Genomic DNA, 16,398 nt, shown 5'->3' on the forward strand with positions numbered 1-16,398 from the left:
GAGGGGACCCTCATACACTGCTGGTGGGAATGCAAACTGGTGCAGCCACTATGGAAAACAGTATGGAGATTCCTCAAAAAATTAAAAATAGAACTACCATACGATCCAGCCATCCCACTACTGGGTATTTATCCAAAGAACTTGAAGTCAGCAATTCAAAGAGACCTATGCAACCCCATGTTCATTGCAGCATTATTCACTATAACCAGGAAGTGGAAGCAACCCAAGTGCCCATCCACACATGAGTAGATAAAGAAGATGGGGTATATATATACAATGGAATACTACTCAGCCATAAAAAAGACAAAATTGTCCCATTCGCAACAACATGGGTGGACCTTGAGGGTATTATGTCAAGCGAAATAAGCCAGACGGAGAAAGACAAACACCGTACGATTTCACTCATATGTGGAAAATAAACACACACACGGAAAAAAGAGAATAATTCAGTGGTTATCAGGGGAAGGGGTCTGGGGGGTGGGCACAAAGGGGGAAGGGGAGCACTTATATGGTGACAGACAATAATGTACAACCGAAATTTCATAATGTTGTAAACTATTATAAACTCAATAAAAAAAGTTTTGAAGAACATAAGAAGTAAATTACAATAGGGCCTTTTTTAGTATTCTGCTTATAATTCAGTATATGTATATATATATATTCAGTACATATACAATTCAGACCGAGGGGTCCTCCGGGTTAGGCGCCGCGGGGAGGGGCTCGGCACCGCCCACCGCGCACGCGCAGGGGCATGCGCACAACCGCGGGCGGCTGCCGGGGAGGAGGTGCCCGGGCGCACGCGCGGCGCCCTGGAAGTCCCAGGCGGCCACTGACCCGGAAGCGCCGGACGCCCCTCCGCTTCCGCCGGCTGCGACGAGGCGGCGGCGCGTGCGTGGTCTAGGGGCCGTGGCCGCGGGCGCTATGGTTTTCCTCACGGTGCCGCTCTGGCTGCGGAGCCGCCTCACCGACCGCTACTGGCGGGTCCAGGAGGTGCTGAGGCACGCGCGGCACTTCCGGGGGAGGAAGAATCGGTGCTACCGGCTGGCCGTGCGGGCTGTGACGAGAGCGTTTGTGAAATGCACGCGAGCCCGCAGGCTGAAGAGGAGGAGCATGAGGACGGTGAGCGGGCCGGGGGACGAGCGGAAGACGGGGGTACGATGGGGGACCCGGGGGGCCGGGGGGCGACGGGCGGGGACACGGCGCGCCCCCCAGCCCCTGCCGCTCGCGCCCGTCCTCTCGGCGCCCCGCGCGGCTCGCCGTCACGCGGAGGACGGGCCCGCCCCGGACCGGCTTGTCGCGCCGGCCTGTCCCCGAGCTGTCCCGGGCCCGGCGGGTGGCCGCTCTCCCCGCCCCGCGCCACCGGGAGGTCGGGCTCCGGAGCAGCCGCCGCCCTCGAGCGCGGCGCCGCGTCCGTCCTGCCTGCGTGGGCAGGCAGGGCTTCCCGAGCCTTGCGGTCGGCAGGGCCGCCGGCCTGGGCGCGTGTCGCGGTCCGCGCCTCGTTCTCGGGAGGGAAGAGGCCGCGCCGCCTGCCGTGGGGGCTGGCGAGAGCGCAGGTTCCGGGCCCCTCACCTCCGGAGCGGGAACCCTGCGTCTTGGCAAAGCTCCTCTGCTGAGGAGGCTCGTCCGTGAGCTGACCTCCGTGCCCGCCGTCCTCTGTCCGTGCGCGGGTCGCCGCCGCCGCGGGGCCTGGCCAGCGGTGCTGGGTCTGCGCCCGTGACCCGCACCCGCGGAAGCGGAGCGCGGACTCCGCTGCCCCGGGCGGTTCTGATGCGCGTCCCCGCCGGAGACCCGCAGGAGCGAGGAAGCCGCCCGCGGCTCCGCGTGTTGCTCCCGCCGCCGCTCTCGCCCTTCCCGATCGGCCGCAGCGCCAGCAGCCTCGGCCTCCCGGCGCTTCCGGACCTCGGGCTGCCCGCCGCCGGCCAGGTCCCGCTCCCGGCCTGCCCTTTCCTCCGGGCCGTCTGGCCCCCGCGCTCCGCCCCGCGCGTGCCTGCCCTCGGGCAGCTGCCTCTCCCGCGCGGGTGCCGCGTCTACACTGCGAGCCTGCGGGCCGGGAGCCGGTGGCTTTTCTAGTCTCGTTTACAAAATTCCCTCTGTTCGCTCAGCGCTTTGTTGGCGGGAGCTGACGTAACCCGGAGAGCTAGTTCTCCAGCACCTCGATGTCTTCTCATTTCAGCTCTGGATCCGTCGGATCACAGCTGCCTCCCAGGAGCACGGTCTCAAGTACCCGGTCTTCGTCGGCAACTTAATTAAGGTGCGGCTGAGCACCCACAGAGCCCGGCCCAGCACCAGACAGGGTCACCACCCTGACACTGCTGCTGTTGGGGGGGGGGGAGTCTGGCAGATTCCGGGACCCACTACACTTGCTCGGCCCTTGTCCTGCTGCTGGGACCGAGGCCTGAGCTCTGGAGAGCTTCCCCATCAAGGGAAGAAGGTGGAAAGACTTGGCTTTAACTGCAAAGTTTAATTTGAAAGCTTTTACGTTGAATGATTCCTGGTGAGGGAGCAGATAAAGTTGAAACTTATACAGTGAGAAGGGAGGGAGAAATGTCTTTGGATGGATGAAGCACGAGTCACAAAAGCTTGGGGATTGCTGAACATGCTGATTATGCTATTCCCTCTGCTTTTGTGTGCATGTAACTTTTTCCTTAAAAAGTGAAGGAGAGTGTGTGTTGTGCTTCTCCTTGTATCAGGCCCTGTCTTTACTGCTGTACAAAGATCTTCAGGGTGAGTGTAGAGGGCGTGCAGCCCCATTTTACTGATGGGGAACTGAGGCCCAGAAAGGAGACGGACTTTGCCCAAGGACACAGGTCCCAGGTGGTAGAACAGGATCCACGCCGGCTGCGTGGCTGCATTTAATGCACGGAGACCACCCCACACCTCTTCTGCTCCTCAGGCTCACTGGCACTGTTCCTCAGCCTTTGGAAGTGATCTGCTATTTGGCCTGATGGAAGGTGTGGTCTGGCTCTTGTGGGAACGGGGAGGGCCCATTCTTCTCCTTGTGTTTCATACCTTTTCAGTGTTCCATTTCATCGTTTGTAAAGTGGAACTTTTTTTTTTTGGAGAAAGATGAGCCCTGAGCTAACATATGTTGCCAATGCTCCTCTTTTTTTACTGAGGAAGACTGACCCTGAGCTCACATCCATGCCCATCTTCCTCTACTTTATATGTGGGATGCCTAGCACAGCATGGCGTGCCAAGCAGTGCCATGTCCGCACTCAGGATGCCAATTGGCAAACCCTGGGCCACCAAAGCGGAATGTGCGAACTTAACGGCTGCGCCACCAGGCCGGCCCCTGTAAAATGGAACTTTGATCTCCTCTTGCAGGCTGACTTAAAGGGTTACCCCAAGGCAACAGTCATAGTACCGTCTGGGTGATGACTGTTGACCCTAAACAAGGCCCTTGTCCTCTGGCCAGCACCAGGACTGGATGCCAGCCTCCTTTCCCAGTCACCTCTTGCAGGGATGCCCTTGCTTTGTCCTTGTCCACATTTATTCTCCAGCACCCTGCTTGGACAGAATTCACCACTCCCGCTCCCCTTCCCGGGACAGATGGTGTGTCGAGAGTAGAGGCTGCCCGGGAGCCATGTGGAGTGGCTCTGCACACAGGAGGGGCTCCCATGGTATGGGCTCAGGGCAGCGGTCTTCCCATGTCCCCCTGATGCTGACACAGGCTGTGATTTTCTTCCCAGTGCCAAGTGGAGCTCAACAGGAAAGTGCTTGCAGATCTAGCCATCTACGAACCAAAGACTTTTAAATCTTTGGCTGCTTTGGCCAAAAGGAGGCGACAGGAAGGATTTGCTGCTGCCTTGGGGGACGGGAAGGAGCCTGAAGGCATATTTTCCAGAGTGGTGCAGTACCACTGAGGGGGACACTGACGCCGCATGCCCTCTCCAGCTGAGTGTCTTAGAAAAAGGCTTTTTCCCGATGATTATAACAACATAAGGGTGAAAAGTTATTTGTCGACAGTGTGTAAGTTTGATTTGCAGTTGTGTTAATTTATATTTCAGTAGCCGGTGTGAGAGAAAAGACCCTGTCCTCTTTCAGTGGGACAGATTGGGGAACACCTCCCTAGATTGTGCAAATAAAGCTTGTGTGCTTCTCACCGTTTCCAGCTGTGCTCTCTGGCATCAAGCAAACACACCTGGGTACAGTGCACCTGGGGTGCTTGTTTTCAGCCATTTGTCAGCAACCTTGTGGTCTTGTGGTAGTGGGAGAGGCTGCTGGAGTGAGGGGTCAACTGAGCAAGCACTTCCTCTTGGAACCTTAGATCCTTTCCTGCGAGTTGGGGGGTTTCCACCAGGCCTCTGAACTCTGACCCTGGCTCCCCTCAGGGCTCTGTGGGTAGCCTGTCCAACACCCAGGCCCCCTCCCCTCGTCTCCTCCTCTTGTTTCTAGCAGAGACTTTGTGGCTTAGCTCTTCAGCCACTCTGAGCACCAGCCTGTTTCCCTGTCTCCCCCACTCTTAGCCCAGCGGGGGCAGAAGGCAGGGAAGCCATGGGATCATCTGGGGAGGTCTTAACATGAAGGTTGGGGCCCCTTGCCACATACCCTACTCCAGTCAGTCCAGAGTCAAGCCCAGGAAGAAGGTCTCAGAAAGCTCACTGCACTGACAGGGCTACCAACCCTGTGCCTCCCTTTCACCCCCATCCACCCGCTGCTTGGGCAGAAATGGAAGTCGTGTCCACCCTCCCACTCAAGGCCAGGTCTTGCTCTTTGTCTTCTCAGGGAGCTGGCTCCACCTTCAGCCTCTTCCATCTGTATTTCCAGCCTCCTCCAACTCTCGAGTCTGCTCTCCTTCGTCTCACGGCCACCTCACACCTCGTGTCACTGGGTCCCTACCAGGCTGCAAGAGCTCTCACCAAAGCCATCTCCTGAAACCAAAGTCCAACAGATCCTGTTGGCCCTTGACCCCAAGGACCATGCACTCCCTTCCCTCCTCACTGGCACTGCACCGTCTCCGTCCCTGCCCTCCTGACCAGCTCACCCTTCTGCACACTCACTCCAGGAAAGCTCTTCAGACGCACAGCAGCAGTTGCTGCCTGCTTGCTGATGACTCCTGCATTTACCTGCCAGTGCACAGCTGCCCCGCTCTCCATGCTCTGGTGCTGGGTCCTGTGGCAACACCGCCCTCCATCCTTTGCCAGTGGTCCCCTGGAAGTCATTCCAGGTTCCTTTCTTCTGACTCAATATCTACCTCCAACTGCATATGGAGCCAATCAAATCCTGGCCATCTCACAAATCTGTCACTTTGCTCCATCCTCACTGTAAGCTGGCTCTTCCAGCTCTAGTTACTGTGCTGGCCTCCCATGAGGCTCCTTCCCCTGGCCCTTGTCACTGTGTCCAGTGATGGCCACTGGACCATAAGCATTTGGAGGTGCGTGGCCGAATCTTACTGTCCTTTTTGCTGCACTCAGTGCAGTGCCTGACTGTGCGCACAAAGTGTGCAATGCATGTCACTCGTCAGTAAATAGCTACTGAATAGACAAGGCGGAGAATGCAGAGTCCTCTGGTGTGTGAGACCAAGTTCTCTGTGTGATGCATTGCTGTGGAAGAGCTGCCTCCTCTTCATTCTTACGAAAGGAAGATGGGGGCGTGGCAAACAACTGTGGCTGCTCCCAGCACCCACTTCCCCTCTGACACAGGACCCCAGTTTCCTTCCTGTGGGCCTGGGTGCCATGGCCCTGACTGGCTAGAGCCATCAGCTTTTCCCTCTCCTCTGGTCAGGGGATGGACAAGCAGCCCAGGCAGAGCCAGTGAGAGACAAGCTGTTTCTGGGGTTTCTAGGGAAGAGGAATTCCTCCTTTCCTGGACAGGGTGCTGCTGTAAGCCAGCAGAGAGCTGCAGCTGGGGGCAGGGGAGATGGGGCACTGTTACCATGCCCAGGAGGCCAAGAAGAGAAAAGGGGAGGTTGGGTCTTAGTTGGCACTGCTTGAGCTGCAGCATCAAATCTCACACGGAGTGAAAGACAGTAGAGCCCTCTGAGTCTCGGCAATTTGAGTCGGGGACGATCTCCTGTGCCACCTGCCCCTCTCTCAGGCTCTCACACCACCCTCACGGCGTTCTCACACTGGTCCTGGTAAAAGTCTGGGGTAACTGTGCAGCAGCGGACAATGCCGCACTGCCCCTCGTACAGATGTTCAACTCTGCTATCAGGTGACACAAAGGCCACCGGAGGAGCAGACGGAGGGGCAGTGGTCAGGAGGGCGCACAAATGCGTACCCCCCGCAATAGCTGTCTATGGGATGAGGCCAAGCCCCTTGCCCGGCCCGGGCATCCCGGCTGGCTGCTCTCCCCTCGGTCCCCGGAGGAACGCATGTCTGTCCCCGTGCTGCCAGGGGCTTCGTAGACACAGCGAATTCAGCGTTTGAGGCAACCCCTCACTGGCCTGTGGACTCAGTTCCAAAGGCAAGAGCTTCGTGCACCGGGTGCTACAATCGGCACCCCAAAGCTGGCCTCGGTAAGGACTGGAGAATGAGCACCGCGCCGGCTCCACGGGCTAGGGCGAACACTATCTCGTCCTGCCGCGCTGGGGACAGCCCACCAGCGCGTGAGCCAATCCTCTCACCCTCCATCCACCTGCGCGGGCCCCGAGACCTGCGCCCCGCAAGCCTGGGCCACCGCGCGCAGGACGCCCTCCCCGCGCAAGGAGAGCCGCCACCCGCGCCCTCGGGGGAAGGTCGTCCCGCCCAGCCCCTCGCCCACCGCCCACCGCCCGCGGGCCCACCAAGAAGCCTTGGGGCTGCAGTGGAAACCTCGCGAGCTCCCGGGACTTCGTGCTGAAGGTGCGGCCGCGCCGGGAAGCCAGGTCCCTACCAGGCGCCCAGAGCCCGCACCCGCAGCACTGCTTCCGGGTCAGGGCCGAGACTGCGGCCTCGACGGGGTGCCGCAGGGCCTCCTGGGTAACGAGCCCGCCTCCGCTCGCGCCGGGTTCCGGCGTCGGCCGCGCCGCTGACGGACAGGACGTCTAGCCAATCGCGGCAAGGTGGAGCCGGGACGCCCGCCGGCCGAACCAATGGCGCGCGGCGGGGCGGGGCGGGCGCGGCCGTAGCGCGTCGCCGGGAGCCGCCCTGCCGGGAAGGAGCCCGAAGGGGAGTCGGCGGCACAAAATGGCGGCGGTGGCGGCGACGACGGCCGCTGCTGGGGCTCCAGTGCCGGCAGCCCCCGCGGCAGCAGCCGGTACCCCAGGCTCGGGGAGCGCAGCCCCTGGGTCCCAGGGCGTGCTGATCGGGGACCGGCTGTACTCCGGGGTGCTCATCACCCTGGAGAACTGCCTGCTGCCCGACGACAAGCTCCGCTTCACGCCGTCCATGTCGAGCGGCCTGGACACCGACACGGAGACCGACCTCCGCGTGGTGGGCTGCGAGCTCATCCAGGCGGCCGGCATCCTGCTCCGCTTGCCGCAGGTGGGGCGCGGCCGCGAGCCTCGGCCCGGGACCCGCCGCGCCGCGCCGGGGGCGCCGACTCCCGACCCCGACCCGGCCTCGTCCCCGCCCGGGCCCGCGCTCCCTGCCCCCCGTCCCGGAGGTGGGAGGGCGGGGAGGCGGCGGGCAGCGGGAGGCTTTGTGCGCGCGGTAACGTGTCGGGGTCCGCTTCTGGGTCGGGGCCCGGAAACCCGGCGCCTTGGCGAAGCCTTGCGTGTGCGTCTAACAGGGACGGAAACTTCTCTCTTCCAGGTGGCCATGGCTACCGGGCAGGTATTGTTCCAGCGGTTCTTCTACACCAAGTCCTTCGTGAAGCACTCCATGGAGGTGAGGGCGTCCTCCTCGTTTCTCCCCGTGGGGCTTGGTGGTTTGCGGGCCGCTCCGAGGAGGGAGTGCCTGCCCTGGTCGGCGCTGTTCTTGACGGGCTGGGTAGCCCCCCGACGGTAGAGTGGCCTTCTTCGCACCCACCTCTCTTTGCTCTTAGTGGCCCTTCTTAAGCCGTCGGAGACCCTCAGACGTGGAATAAACGTCGTTGTGTTGCAATCTTTACATTTCAGCATGTGTCAATGGCCTGTGTTCATCTGGCCTCCAAAATAGAAGAAGCTCCAAGACGGATACGGGACGTCATCAACGTCTTTCATCGCCTTCGACATTTGAGAGAGAAAAAGTGGGTTTTTGTCAGACGTCTTCTAAATGTTTGTGCCCGTTTCTCTGGTTATTAATTTACACTAACGTTTCTGAAACGAAGTTCAGGATGTGAGGTTTTAACTTGGTTCCCCGAAGAGGGCCTGTGGGTCTCTGACAGACACTGCGAGATGGGTGAAGGGGCCCCAGTGAGGAGGACAGGCACTGGTTTCCTGATCCGCCCTTGTCAGCCTCCGGACGCTCTGGAGCTGGGCTCTCAACTGGGGCACGGTCGTCATCTGGGGCCGGATGATTCTTTGTCGTGGGGACTGTGCTGTGCGTTGTAGGATGTGTAGCAGCGTCCTGGCCTCTCTACACTAGGTGCCCATAGCGCCTTCCTCAGTCGTGACAGCCAGGGGCCTGTGTATCTGTAAGGAAGAGGCGGGAGGGTTACCAAGAAGGGCTGGGTAGGTTAGCCTTGGGGTTTGAGGAGGACTTTGTGGTTTTGTTAGAGGAAGCGAAGTGAATTGCTGGCTAGATCTGTGTCGTCCTGTTCATGGTGGATGTTCACCGTCAGGGAGGTAATCGTGGGATTTGAAAGACTTTGTTGTATTTGCCCCTGTGCAGACCGTGTGGTTTGTTTTTGTAGGAAACCTGTGCCTCTGCTATTGGATCAAGATTACGTTAATTTAAAGAACCAGATTATAAAGGCAGAAAGAAGAGTTCTGAAAGAGCTGGGTTTCTGCGTCCATGTGAAGCACCCTCACAAGGTGGGTATGTGGCCCAGCTGCCACTTGAGCGCCCCAGGTCACTTCCACTCTCACGGAGATGAAAACTGAAGAGGAGTAAATGTGTCCCTGACTTGGTTTTCCAGTTTATATCTATAACGTGAAAATAAATCTATCCGTTAGCTTTCTCGTATTATCTGTTAATAGGGGATTTTTTAAGAGTTTTGGAAACAGTGTCTTGAAGTTTGAGCTTTCAGAAATAGTGATGAACTATTCCGTTCATCGGGAAAACTATTCTGTTTTTGTAAAAACGGAACGTACCAGTTTACATTTTCTTTTCTCAACAGCTAATTTTCTAAAGTTGCTTTAGCACTAGCCTTCTTTCCTTTCATGGGGCAAGTGGGAGAACTCTTAACCCTTTTGTTTGTAAATGAGCTAAAGCAGCTTTGCAGCATGTATTAGTTGAGGAGCGTGGCTGCCATACGATGTCACAGCACTTTCTGTGTTACCTTTAAACACAAAACTTGTTTTTAAAAAAGAGTGCTATTTGCATCTTTGCTTTCACCTCCTTGTTAGTCGGTTTTCTCATTTCTTGTTTGTTTGACTTTCTGGCATTAATTCAAATTCTCAGTAAATTGCTCACCATAAATTTAAGAGCTGAAAATATTTTCACACCGTGTTTGATGTAAGTTGGTGACTGGGGTACAGAGATGTTCAGGGCAGGCCATTTTCACTGGTGGAAAATGTAGCGACTTCAAGAATGAAAATTGGCCATGTAGCCGCCGAGGACAGTGAGGCCCTGTGCGCTGTGGCGTGCTGCCTGGCCGCAAAGCAGCAGCAGGCGCATCAGCAGAACTCCCTGCAGCAGAGCAGTATGCTGGGCGTGTGACCGGGGCCACTCCTGGGATCTAGCATGAGGCTCTTATTTGCTGCATGGATGCCCTCAAGATCTGAATGCTGGGTTCTCACGGTTCTCGGTAATAACTGCCTGACCCATATCTTCCAGATAATCGTTATGTACCTTCAGGTGTTAGAGTGTGAGCGTAACCAACACCTGGTCCAGACCTCATGGTAAGTTGATCTTCTTTGTTTATGAGGCCAGCAAGGGCAGTGCAGGAGTATGTTGTTTGAGGCACTTGGGCAGTGGGTAGTCAGTCCCATGACCTGGTTGTGGGCTGGAGTTGTCTGAGTGCCCAGTGTTCCTGCCGTGTAAATTCGAACCAGCCTACCAAAATATCAGGCACTGGTGTAACGGTAAGGTGGCCCGTACCCTCCCCAGACCCTTGAGGAGAGCAGTCACTGGGCTGCCCTTTGGGGGCTGTTGACATGGGCACATCGGGATCTTTCCCGTAGGTGCCAATGTGGACTTAGTGATCTTACATCTCCTGTGAAATTGCTTCTAACTGTTAAAGAGAATCCTGTGGGAGAAAGAGGGGGTATAAAGTTTTTCTACAATTGTGGGGACTGAACAATGTATGTGTTAGAAACAAAGCCTGAAGTAACAGTTCAGTGCTGGGTGCTTTGTGAATTTTTTCCATGGAGTTAAGTCTGTAAGGGTCATTTTTGCTGCCTGAATTGTCTGGTGCTATGCTGTGTCTAATAGAGAACCCATTTTGACTTTTCTTTTCTGTACTCTTTCAATCAAAGGGTAGCCTCTGAGGGTAAGTGACTAAGACTTCTCCTCTACTGTCCAAGCGCTTTGGTGCAGGGACAGCGGCCGTCCTCAGCCAATCCAGTGCAGGCTCTCCACCGAAGGCTGGCTCTAGATGGTGGTATGCGCACGATAGTATAGTGCTGGCCGACTGCTGCTGTGGTTCTCTGACGATTGTGCTTCTTGTTAATCCTCTGTCGTGCTTTGGTAATTGTATTGATTAGAGTTGATAACTGTCTTGACTTGAATTTTGTTTCTTTGAAACTGCTGTACTTGTGCAATAAAGATGCAGTACCTTTCTGTTTAAAAAAAATTCTATGGAAAGCTGTAAGAATTGGCTGATGGGAATTCAGACTTCAGTGTGGGATTATGTCATTATTTCTGGAAGTCCTAAAGTTGCTCTGAAAAGCAGCTAAATGTTGACACATTCTTCCAAAAGGTGTGCATCTTTAAATTTTTCCATGGACACTTTTTATATTGTAATTTATTTCGAATATACTAGTAAGCTTAAATATATGTTTTGAAGACGTCATTTGTTTTGTTTTTAGGCCTCAAAAGTTAATGGATTAATGTTACCATTATTTGAGTAGTAAAAATTTTTTAGTAGAAGCAAAAAAGTTAATAATGGTTATGTTTATAAAACGTTTGAACTCCTCACTTGCAATGCTCCGTGACGTGTGGCCCTGGCGCCATTACACATGCTTTTCCTTGATTACTTCCTGATGCCTGGAGCACGAGCTTCCAGAGCCGGGTGCCCCAGTCAGCCCGTGTACAATCTCTTAATGAGAAATCTCTGAGCGAGTTGGTCCGTCACCTTCTCCAGGGTGTTTAGGGCAAAGATACCAGGGTGGGAAGTGGGGAGTAACCGTCAAATCACAGCATGACTTGACTCCCTCTGGATGCAGCCTGACTCTGAGGCTTGCCATAATTGGGGTATGTTAGGAGCACTAACTACATGACTTATTCAACTGTTTTCTCATGGGATTAATCTTTTATTTCTGCAACATTGATAAAGTTAATATGAGGTCTGATTTTGGTCTATTAAATCTTAGAGAAATAGATCTAAAAAAAAATGTTGAAAATAATAGCCAATTTTAAAACCCTTTTAACTTTTTAAAAAATGCAAATGTTTGTATTTTTATATCTTCTAAAGTATGATAAAGCTTTTTAAACGTACTGATTGCGATGAAACGTGTACTATTTTGTTGCTTTTGTCTGATTTTATGAATGTTCATTTTAAGACTCCTTGTTGAAATGGGACAATTTGGAAACGATTCTTTGATAAGCCTGAGAAGAGGACTTCCCTTTGGGCATTGAGCCTTCCTCTGCATGATGTTCCCATGCACCCAAGGGCGTTTTCCCCCTTTCCAAGTGGCCTCCTTCGTGGATGAAGAAGGGCCCAGGCTGTGAGCGCCTCTTCAAGGAAGATGCACGCAAGAGGACGACTTGTCTCAGAAAAGCTCTCACAGGCTCTGTGCTCAGCCAGTGCATTTGAGTTTGCATGTTTCTCTGCACTACGGATTTTCAGCATTTAGATTCTTTTAATCAAATACATTTTAACACTACAGTAGAGATTTTCTTCCTGAGGCGTTGTGCTTTGCATGAGAGCAGGCCAAAAGTTGAGAGGGAAAAGTAAAGTTAAAGTCGGTTCTCTTTCATAGCAACATGCATTGTATGACATTCAGCCAGCTTTTAAAATTTTTTTTCAATACTTTCCCTGTCTTCCTGTCCTGTATTCAGAAGCAGCAGCTAGAATGTTTCTCCATGAACTCTTGAGCTTCAAGGACTGTCTAGCCCTAAGTTTTCGCAGTAGACTACTTACAGGAGTAGTGACGATCTAGATGGCGTGACGGGGCTCCTGGATTGCCCAGGGCCTTGTAATTCTTGCTGCTTTTGGTTTTCAGGAATTACATGAATGACAGCCTTCGCACAGATGTTTTCGTGAGGTTCCAGCCTGAGAGCATCGCCTGTGCCTGCATTTATCTCGCTGCCCGGACGCTGGAGGTCAGTGCTTCGCCAACACAGGGGAGTCTGGTCTCTGTATCCAGCCTCCAGTAGATTCAGATTATGCTCATCCATGCCAATAAAATGCATACTTGCTGCCCAGTAGGCTTGGTTTTCATTGCCCTAAGAGTCTCATTATCCGTGAAGAGAAGTCTAACAGTGATGGTGTTTGTTTACAGATCCCTTTGCCCAACCGTCCCCATTGGTTCCTTTTATTTGGAGCAACTGAAGAAGAAATTCAAGAAATCTGCTTAAAAATCCTGCAGCTTTATACTCGGAAAAAGGTTCTTCTATGTCTTTTCACGTAATATCTGCATTTGTGTTTGACTGAATCATCTGGTTCTGAATGGATGGACTTTGGCTTTTGTAGGTTGATCTGACACACTTGGAAAGTGAAGTAGAAAAGAGAAAGCACGCCATTGAAGAGGCAAAGGCACAGGCTAAGGGCCTGCTGCCTGGTGGCACTCAGGTTCTGGACAGCACCTCAGGGTTCTCACCTGCCCCCAAGCTGGGTGAGTGTCGGCGTGCACGAGTCTGCTCCCTGTAGGGTGACCCTCCTTTCCTCCAGATTTCTCTTGGAATTGCATCTGCAGCTGCTCTGAGCACTTCGCAAGCAGCAGTCCTCAGTGAACACTTGGTGATCTTCGAGATGAGACAGGGCTCCTAAAGGAGTTCCTTTTCATCATTGTTGTATTTTTATTAGCAAGGGACATGGATAGGCTTTCTGAAATGCTTTTGTTTACCCAGCCTACCCAATTAGCTTGTCTTTTGATGAAAATTTTGTAAATTTGGGGCAGTAGATTGTCGTCAGATCCTAGAGTTAAGCATGATGCCTGTCTCCAGGCCCTGAGGGAAGGCAAGCGAGATAGGTGGCCTTCTCTGTCTCTGGGGTCCCTGCCTAGGTTGTGAGGCTCAGGCTGGGATCAGGGAGTTAGGATTGGCATGTTCTTTACCAGTCCCAGAGAAGGGACGTTATCTTGCTTTACTAACTTGTTTCTTAACAGAAATTGTTTCTTTTGTGTGTGTGAGGAAGATTGTCCCTGAGTTAACATCTGTTGTCAATCTTTCTCTTTTTGCTCGAGGAAGATTGTTGCTGAGCTAACTAACATCTGTGCCAGTCTTCCTCTTTCTGCTTGAGAAAGATTGTCGCTGAGTTAACATCTGTGCCAATCCTCCTCTACTTTATGTGGGACTCTGCCAAAGCATGGCTTGATGAGCGGTGCTAGGTCTGTGCCTAGGATCTGAACCCGTGAACCCTGGGCCACTGAAGTGGAGTACATGAACTTAACTGCTGCACCACTGGGCCGGCCCCTCACAACAGTTTTCTGATGGCTGGGTTTTAACTTCTTGTGCTTGATTCTAGCAGAATCCCCCAAAGACAGTAAAGGAAACAAGCCTTCCCCGCTCTCTGTGAAGAACGCCAAGAGGAAAACGGAGGGTGTGAAGAAAGCCAAGGCTGACAGCCCAGTGAATGGGTGAGTACCCAGGTGGCCCAGCGGGCCGTTGGGGTTGGCTGGAGAGACTGCGGGTCTGTAACTGCCCTCACCCTGTTCTCAGCTTGCCAAAGGGGCGAGGGAGTCGAAGTCGGAGCCGAAGTCGTGAGCAGAGCTATTCAAGGTCCCCATCGCGATCTGCTTCTCCTAAGAGGAGGTATGTGCTGCTCGGGGCTCACTGGGGTGGGGGCTGGGGGGCTTGCATCTGGCAGGGTGGGTGTTTTCACATGGTGGCTAGAGGTGATGAGGCTGCCCCACAGGGGACAGTCACTCCTGACCCTGAGGTGGTTGGGGTGGGTGGTCACCCGCTTGGTGGTACTGTCCTTCCTCACAGGAAAAGTGACAGCGGCTCAACATCTGGTGGGTCCAAGTCGCAGAGCCGCTCGCGGAGCCGGAGTGACTCCCCACCGAGACAGGTGCACCGAGGCGCTCCCTACAAGGGCTCCAAGGTGAGGAGCTACCGAAAGTCCAAGGACTGCAAGTACCCCCCACAGAAGCCACACAAGTCTCGCAGCCGGAGCTCCTCCCGCTCTCGAAGCCGCTCACGGGAGAGGGCGGATAGTTCTGGAAAATATAAGAAAAAAAGTCATTACTATAGAGATCAGCGACGAGAACGTTCGCGGTCTTACGAGCGAACAAGCCATCGCTACGAGCGAGACCACCCTGGGCACAGCAGGCACCGGAGGTGAGGCTTGGGGGCCCCAGAGGGCTGCCCTTCAGCCTTTGGCATGCACACCTCGGCATCACTGGCTCTGTGGCGAGACTTTTTTGGGAAATGGTTTGTGGACTCTGGACCTTGTGAGGAATTTGGAGATGGAATCGAGAGGCCAGCGAGGTGCCCTTTAGGCCGGCCTGGGCACAGCGCACACTCATCCAGTGCAGGGCCCACCTCAGCAGCAGCCCTGTGGCAGTTGGATGCAGAAGCCGACGTGCACGTCCAGGTGGTGTGGCTTGGTGCTAAGGATAGGCTGTCTCTCCTCTCCTGGACTGATACTCAATTACGTCAAACCAAGAAAGTGACTTTTAAAACCTTTGCCTATATTAGGTTGTACGTATGTACATATTTTGCAGTGTTTCACAATGAGAAAATGGCCTTAATAGTCCCTTATTCTCTATTCATATTGTAAATAAATGTGTTTCATACAAGTTAAAGCTATATATGAAAACTCAGAACTTGAATTCTGTCAGCTTAGAACTTGTGTAGAGAATTCCGATTTTTAAAATGTGAAGGTATTTAGATCTGTGTTGAAAGTCGTATATTTTTATCCGTGCGATGCTGAGTGCAGGCCACCAGCTCCTAAATAGAGAAGTTTCCTATATCTGCATTTTATGTGGTTAAATAAACAAATCTCTCTACTCAGGACATTTGGAACATTAAGGAATTTGCAGTTTATCATTCTGCTCGCTTGTTACCGCGCAGCCCGCGGTGCCCCTTCTAGTGCTGCCATCTCTGGTCTCATTAAAGTGTCATTTTGTATGGAGCTCCTGTGCACTGGCTCTTCTGTCGAAGGCTTGTGATGGGCCTGAGTTGTCTGTGTGTTCTGACAAAGGCTGCTTTCTTGGTGGCAGAGAAGGGAGAGTTTGAAAAGGAAAAAATGGTCCTGAAGTCCCCTTGTGCCCAAGGCACGTTAGCTTGTAGCCCCTGGCATGAGTGTGTTGGGCAGAACAAGGCACCTGGGGCTGTGCCCGCGCGGAGTGCTGAACAGGTACGCGGGGCGGGCCTTGGGCTGTTTCTTGGTCCTGCGTGGGCTCTGAGAACGGAGGGCTTTCGCGGCCTGTCACAGTCCCAGTGTCCGCTCTCCCCAGACCAGCACCTGTGTGTGGGTGTGAGGCAACTGGACGTGACCTTCCTGGTTTCGGTGGACCTGGAAGTAGACCAAGGAAACGTGGAGACGTGGGTCCCCAGCAGCCGCTCGGCAGGTACCGAACAGCGTCATCTCGTGACCTCGGCTGTGGGGCTGGGCCCGGAGCGGGCGGTGTCTGCCCTCCCACCGGCCTGTCCTCCACTGCCGCTTAGCCAGGCTGCGGCCTGGGATGACCAGGCCTGGCCACTGCCTGCCGGCACTGGAGGGAGACCCTCCTGCAGGGCTGGCCCCTGAGGAGAGCCCCTGCGTCCCTCTCCTACCAGGCGCGCTGAGGTCCGTGCTGGTCCCGTCCGTCCAGCCGGCCTCAGCGGACAGGGGCCTTTCCGGCTGGAGAGGAGACGTGCTCCCAGATCCCGCCCTGGGAGCGACCCTGCAGCTCGGCCGGGCCAGCCCTCCACGGAGGCTGCTTTGGGTTCTCGGAAGAGCTAGTTTCTGATTTTTCTTCCCACAAGCACAGGATGGGCGCTTGTTTGCTTTAAAACGGGAAAAGTCCACCCACGCAAAAAGCGTCGTGTTCTCTGCGTTAGATGCAGAGTGGCGGGAGGCGACGGCCACAGGGACGGGGCGGCGGGTGCTACCCCGCAGCCTCCAGACGGCGCCCGGCTCTCATTC

General features: G+C 54.5%; 2 protein-coding genes and 1 long non-coding RNA gene across 11 annotated transcripts; 2 read left to right on the forward strand and 1 right to left on the reverse strand.

Annotated features, from left to right (window-relative positions):
• Positions 1–761: 761 nt before the first annotated feature.
• MRPL20 (mitochondrial ribosomal protein L20) lies at positions 762–4,107 on the forward strand. Of its 2 annotated transcripts, none has more exons than XM_023636021.2 (3): positions 762–1,119; positions 2,174–2,251; positions 3,690–4,107. In XM_023636021.2, the coding sequence occupies exons 1-3, from the start codon at positions 922–924 to the stop codon at positions 3,861–3,863; spliced, it is 450 nt and encodes a 149-aa protein (XP_023491789.1). In that variant the 5' UTR covers positions 762–921; the 3' UTR covers positions 3,864–4,107. The 2 variants fall into 2 exon arrangements, with proteins under 2 accessions (XP_023491789.1, XP_023491788.1); XM_023636020.2 differs by having other exon boundaries at positions 834–1,152.
• A 720-nt stretch (positions 4,108–4,827) lies between these two features.
• On the reverse strand, positions 4,828–6,872 carry LOC111772481 (uncharacterized). Of its 2 annotated transcripts, none has more exons than XR_002806368.2 (2): positions 6,725–6,872; positions 4,828–4,871 (listed from the first exon to the last, which is right to left on the reverse strand). It is a non-coding gene; the product is annotated as an uncharacterized lncRNA (long non-coding RNA). The 2 variants fall into 2 exon arrangements; XR_002806369.2 differs by lacking the exon at positions 6,725–6,872 and adding an exon at positions 5,067–5,192.
• CCNL2 (cyclin L2) lies at positions 6,714–15,402 on the forward strand. 7 transcript variants are annotated; one of them, XR_011436583.1, is made up of 12 exons: positions 7,026–7,403; positions 7,674–7,748; positions 7,979–8,088; positions 8,695–8,815; positions 9,780–9,844; positions 10,421–10,631; positions 11,666–12,428; positions 12,608–12,712; positions 12,799–12,940; positions 13,792–13,903; positions 13,986–14,078; positions 14,256–15,402. XR_011436583.1 is itself a non-coding variant. In XM_023636016.2 (11 exons), the coding sequence occupies exons 1-11, from the start codon at positions 7,107–7,109 to the stop codon at positions 14,608–14,610; spliced, it is 1,572 nt and encodes a 523-aa protein (XP_023491784.1). In that variant the 5' UTR covers positions 6,714–7,106; the 3' UTR covers positions 14,611–15,402. The 7 variants fall into 7 exon arrangements, 3 of the variants coding, with proteins under 3 accessions (XP_023491784.1, XP_023491787.1, XP_023491783.1); XR_011436582.1 differs by having other exon boundaries at positions 13,795–13,903; XR_011436585.1 differs by having other exon boundaries at positions 12,329–12,428.
• The last annotated feature ends 996 nt before the right edge of the window (positions 15,403–16,398 follow it).

This window comes from Equus caballus, chromosome 2, assembly GCF_041296265.1.
Source record: "Equus caballus isolate H_3958 breed thoroughbred chromosome 2, TB-T2T, whole genome shotgun sequence".
Lineage (NCBI taxonomy): Eukaryota > Metazoa > Chordata > Mammalia > Perissodactyla > Equidae > Equus > Equus caballus.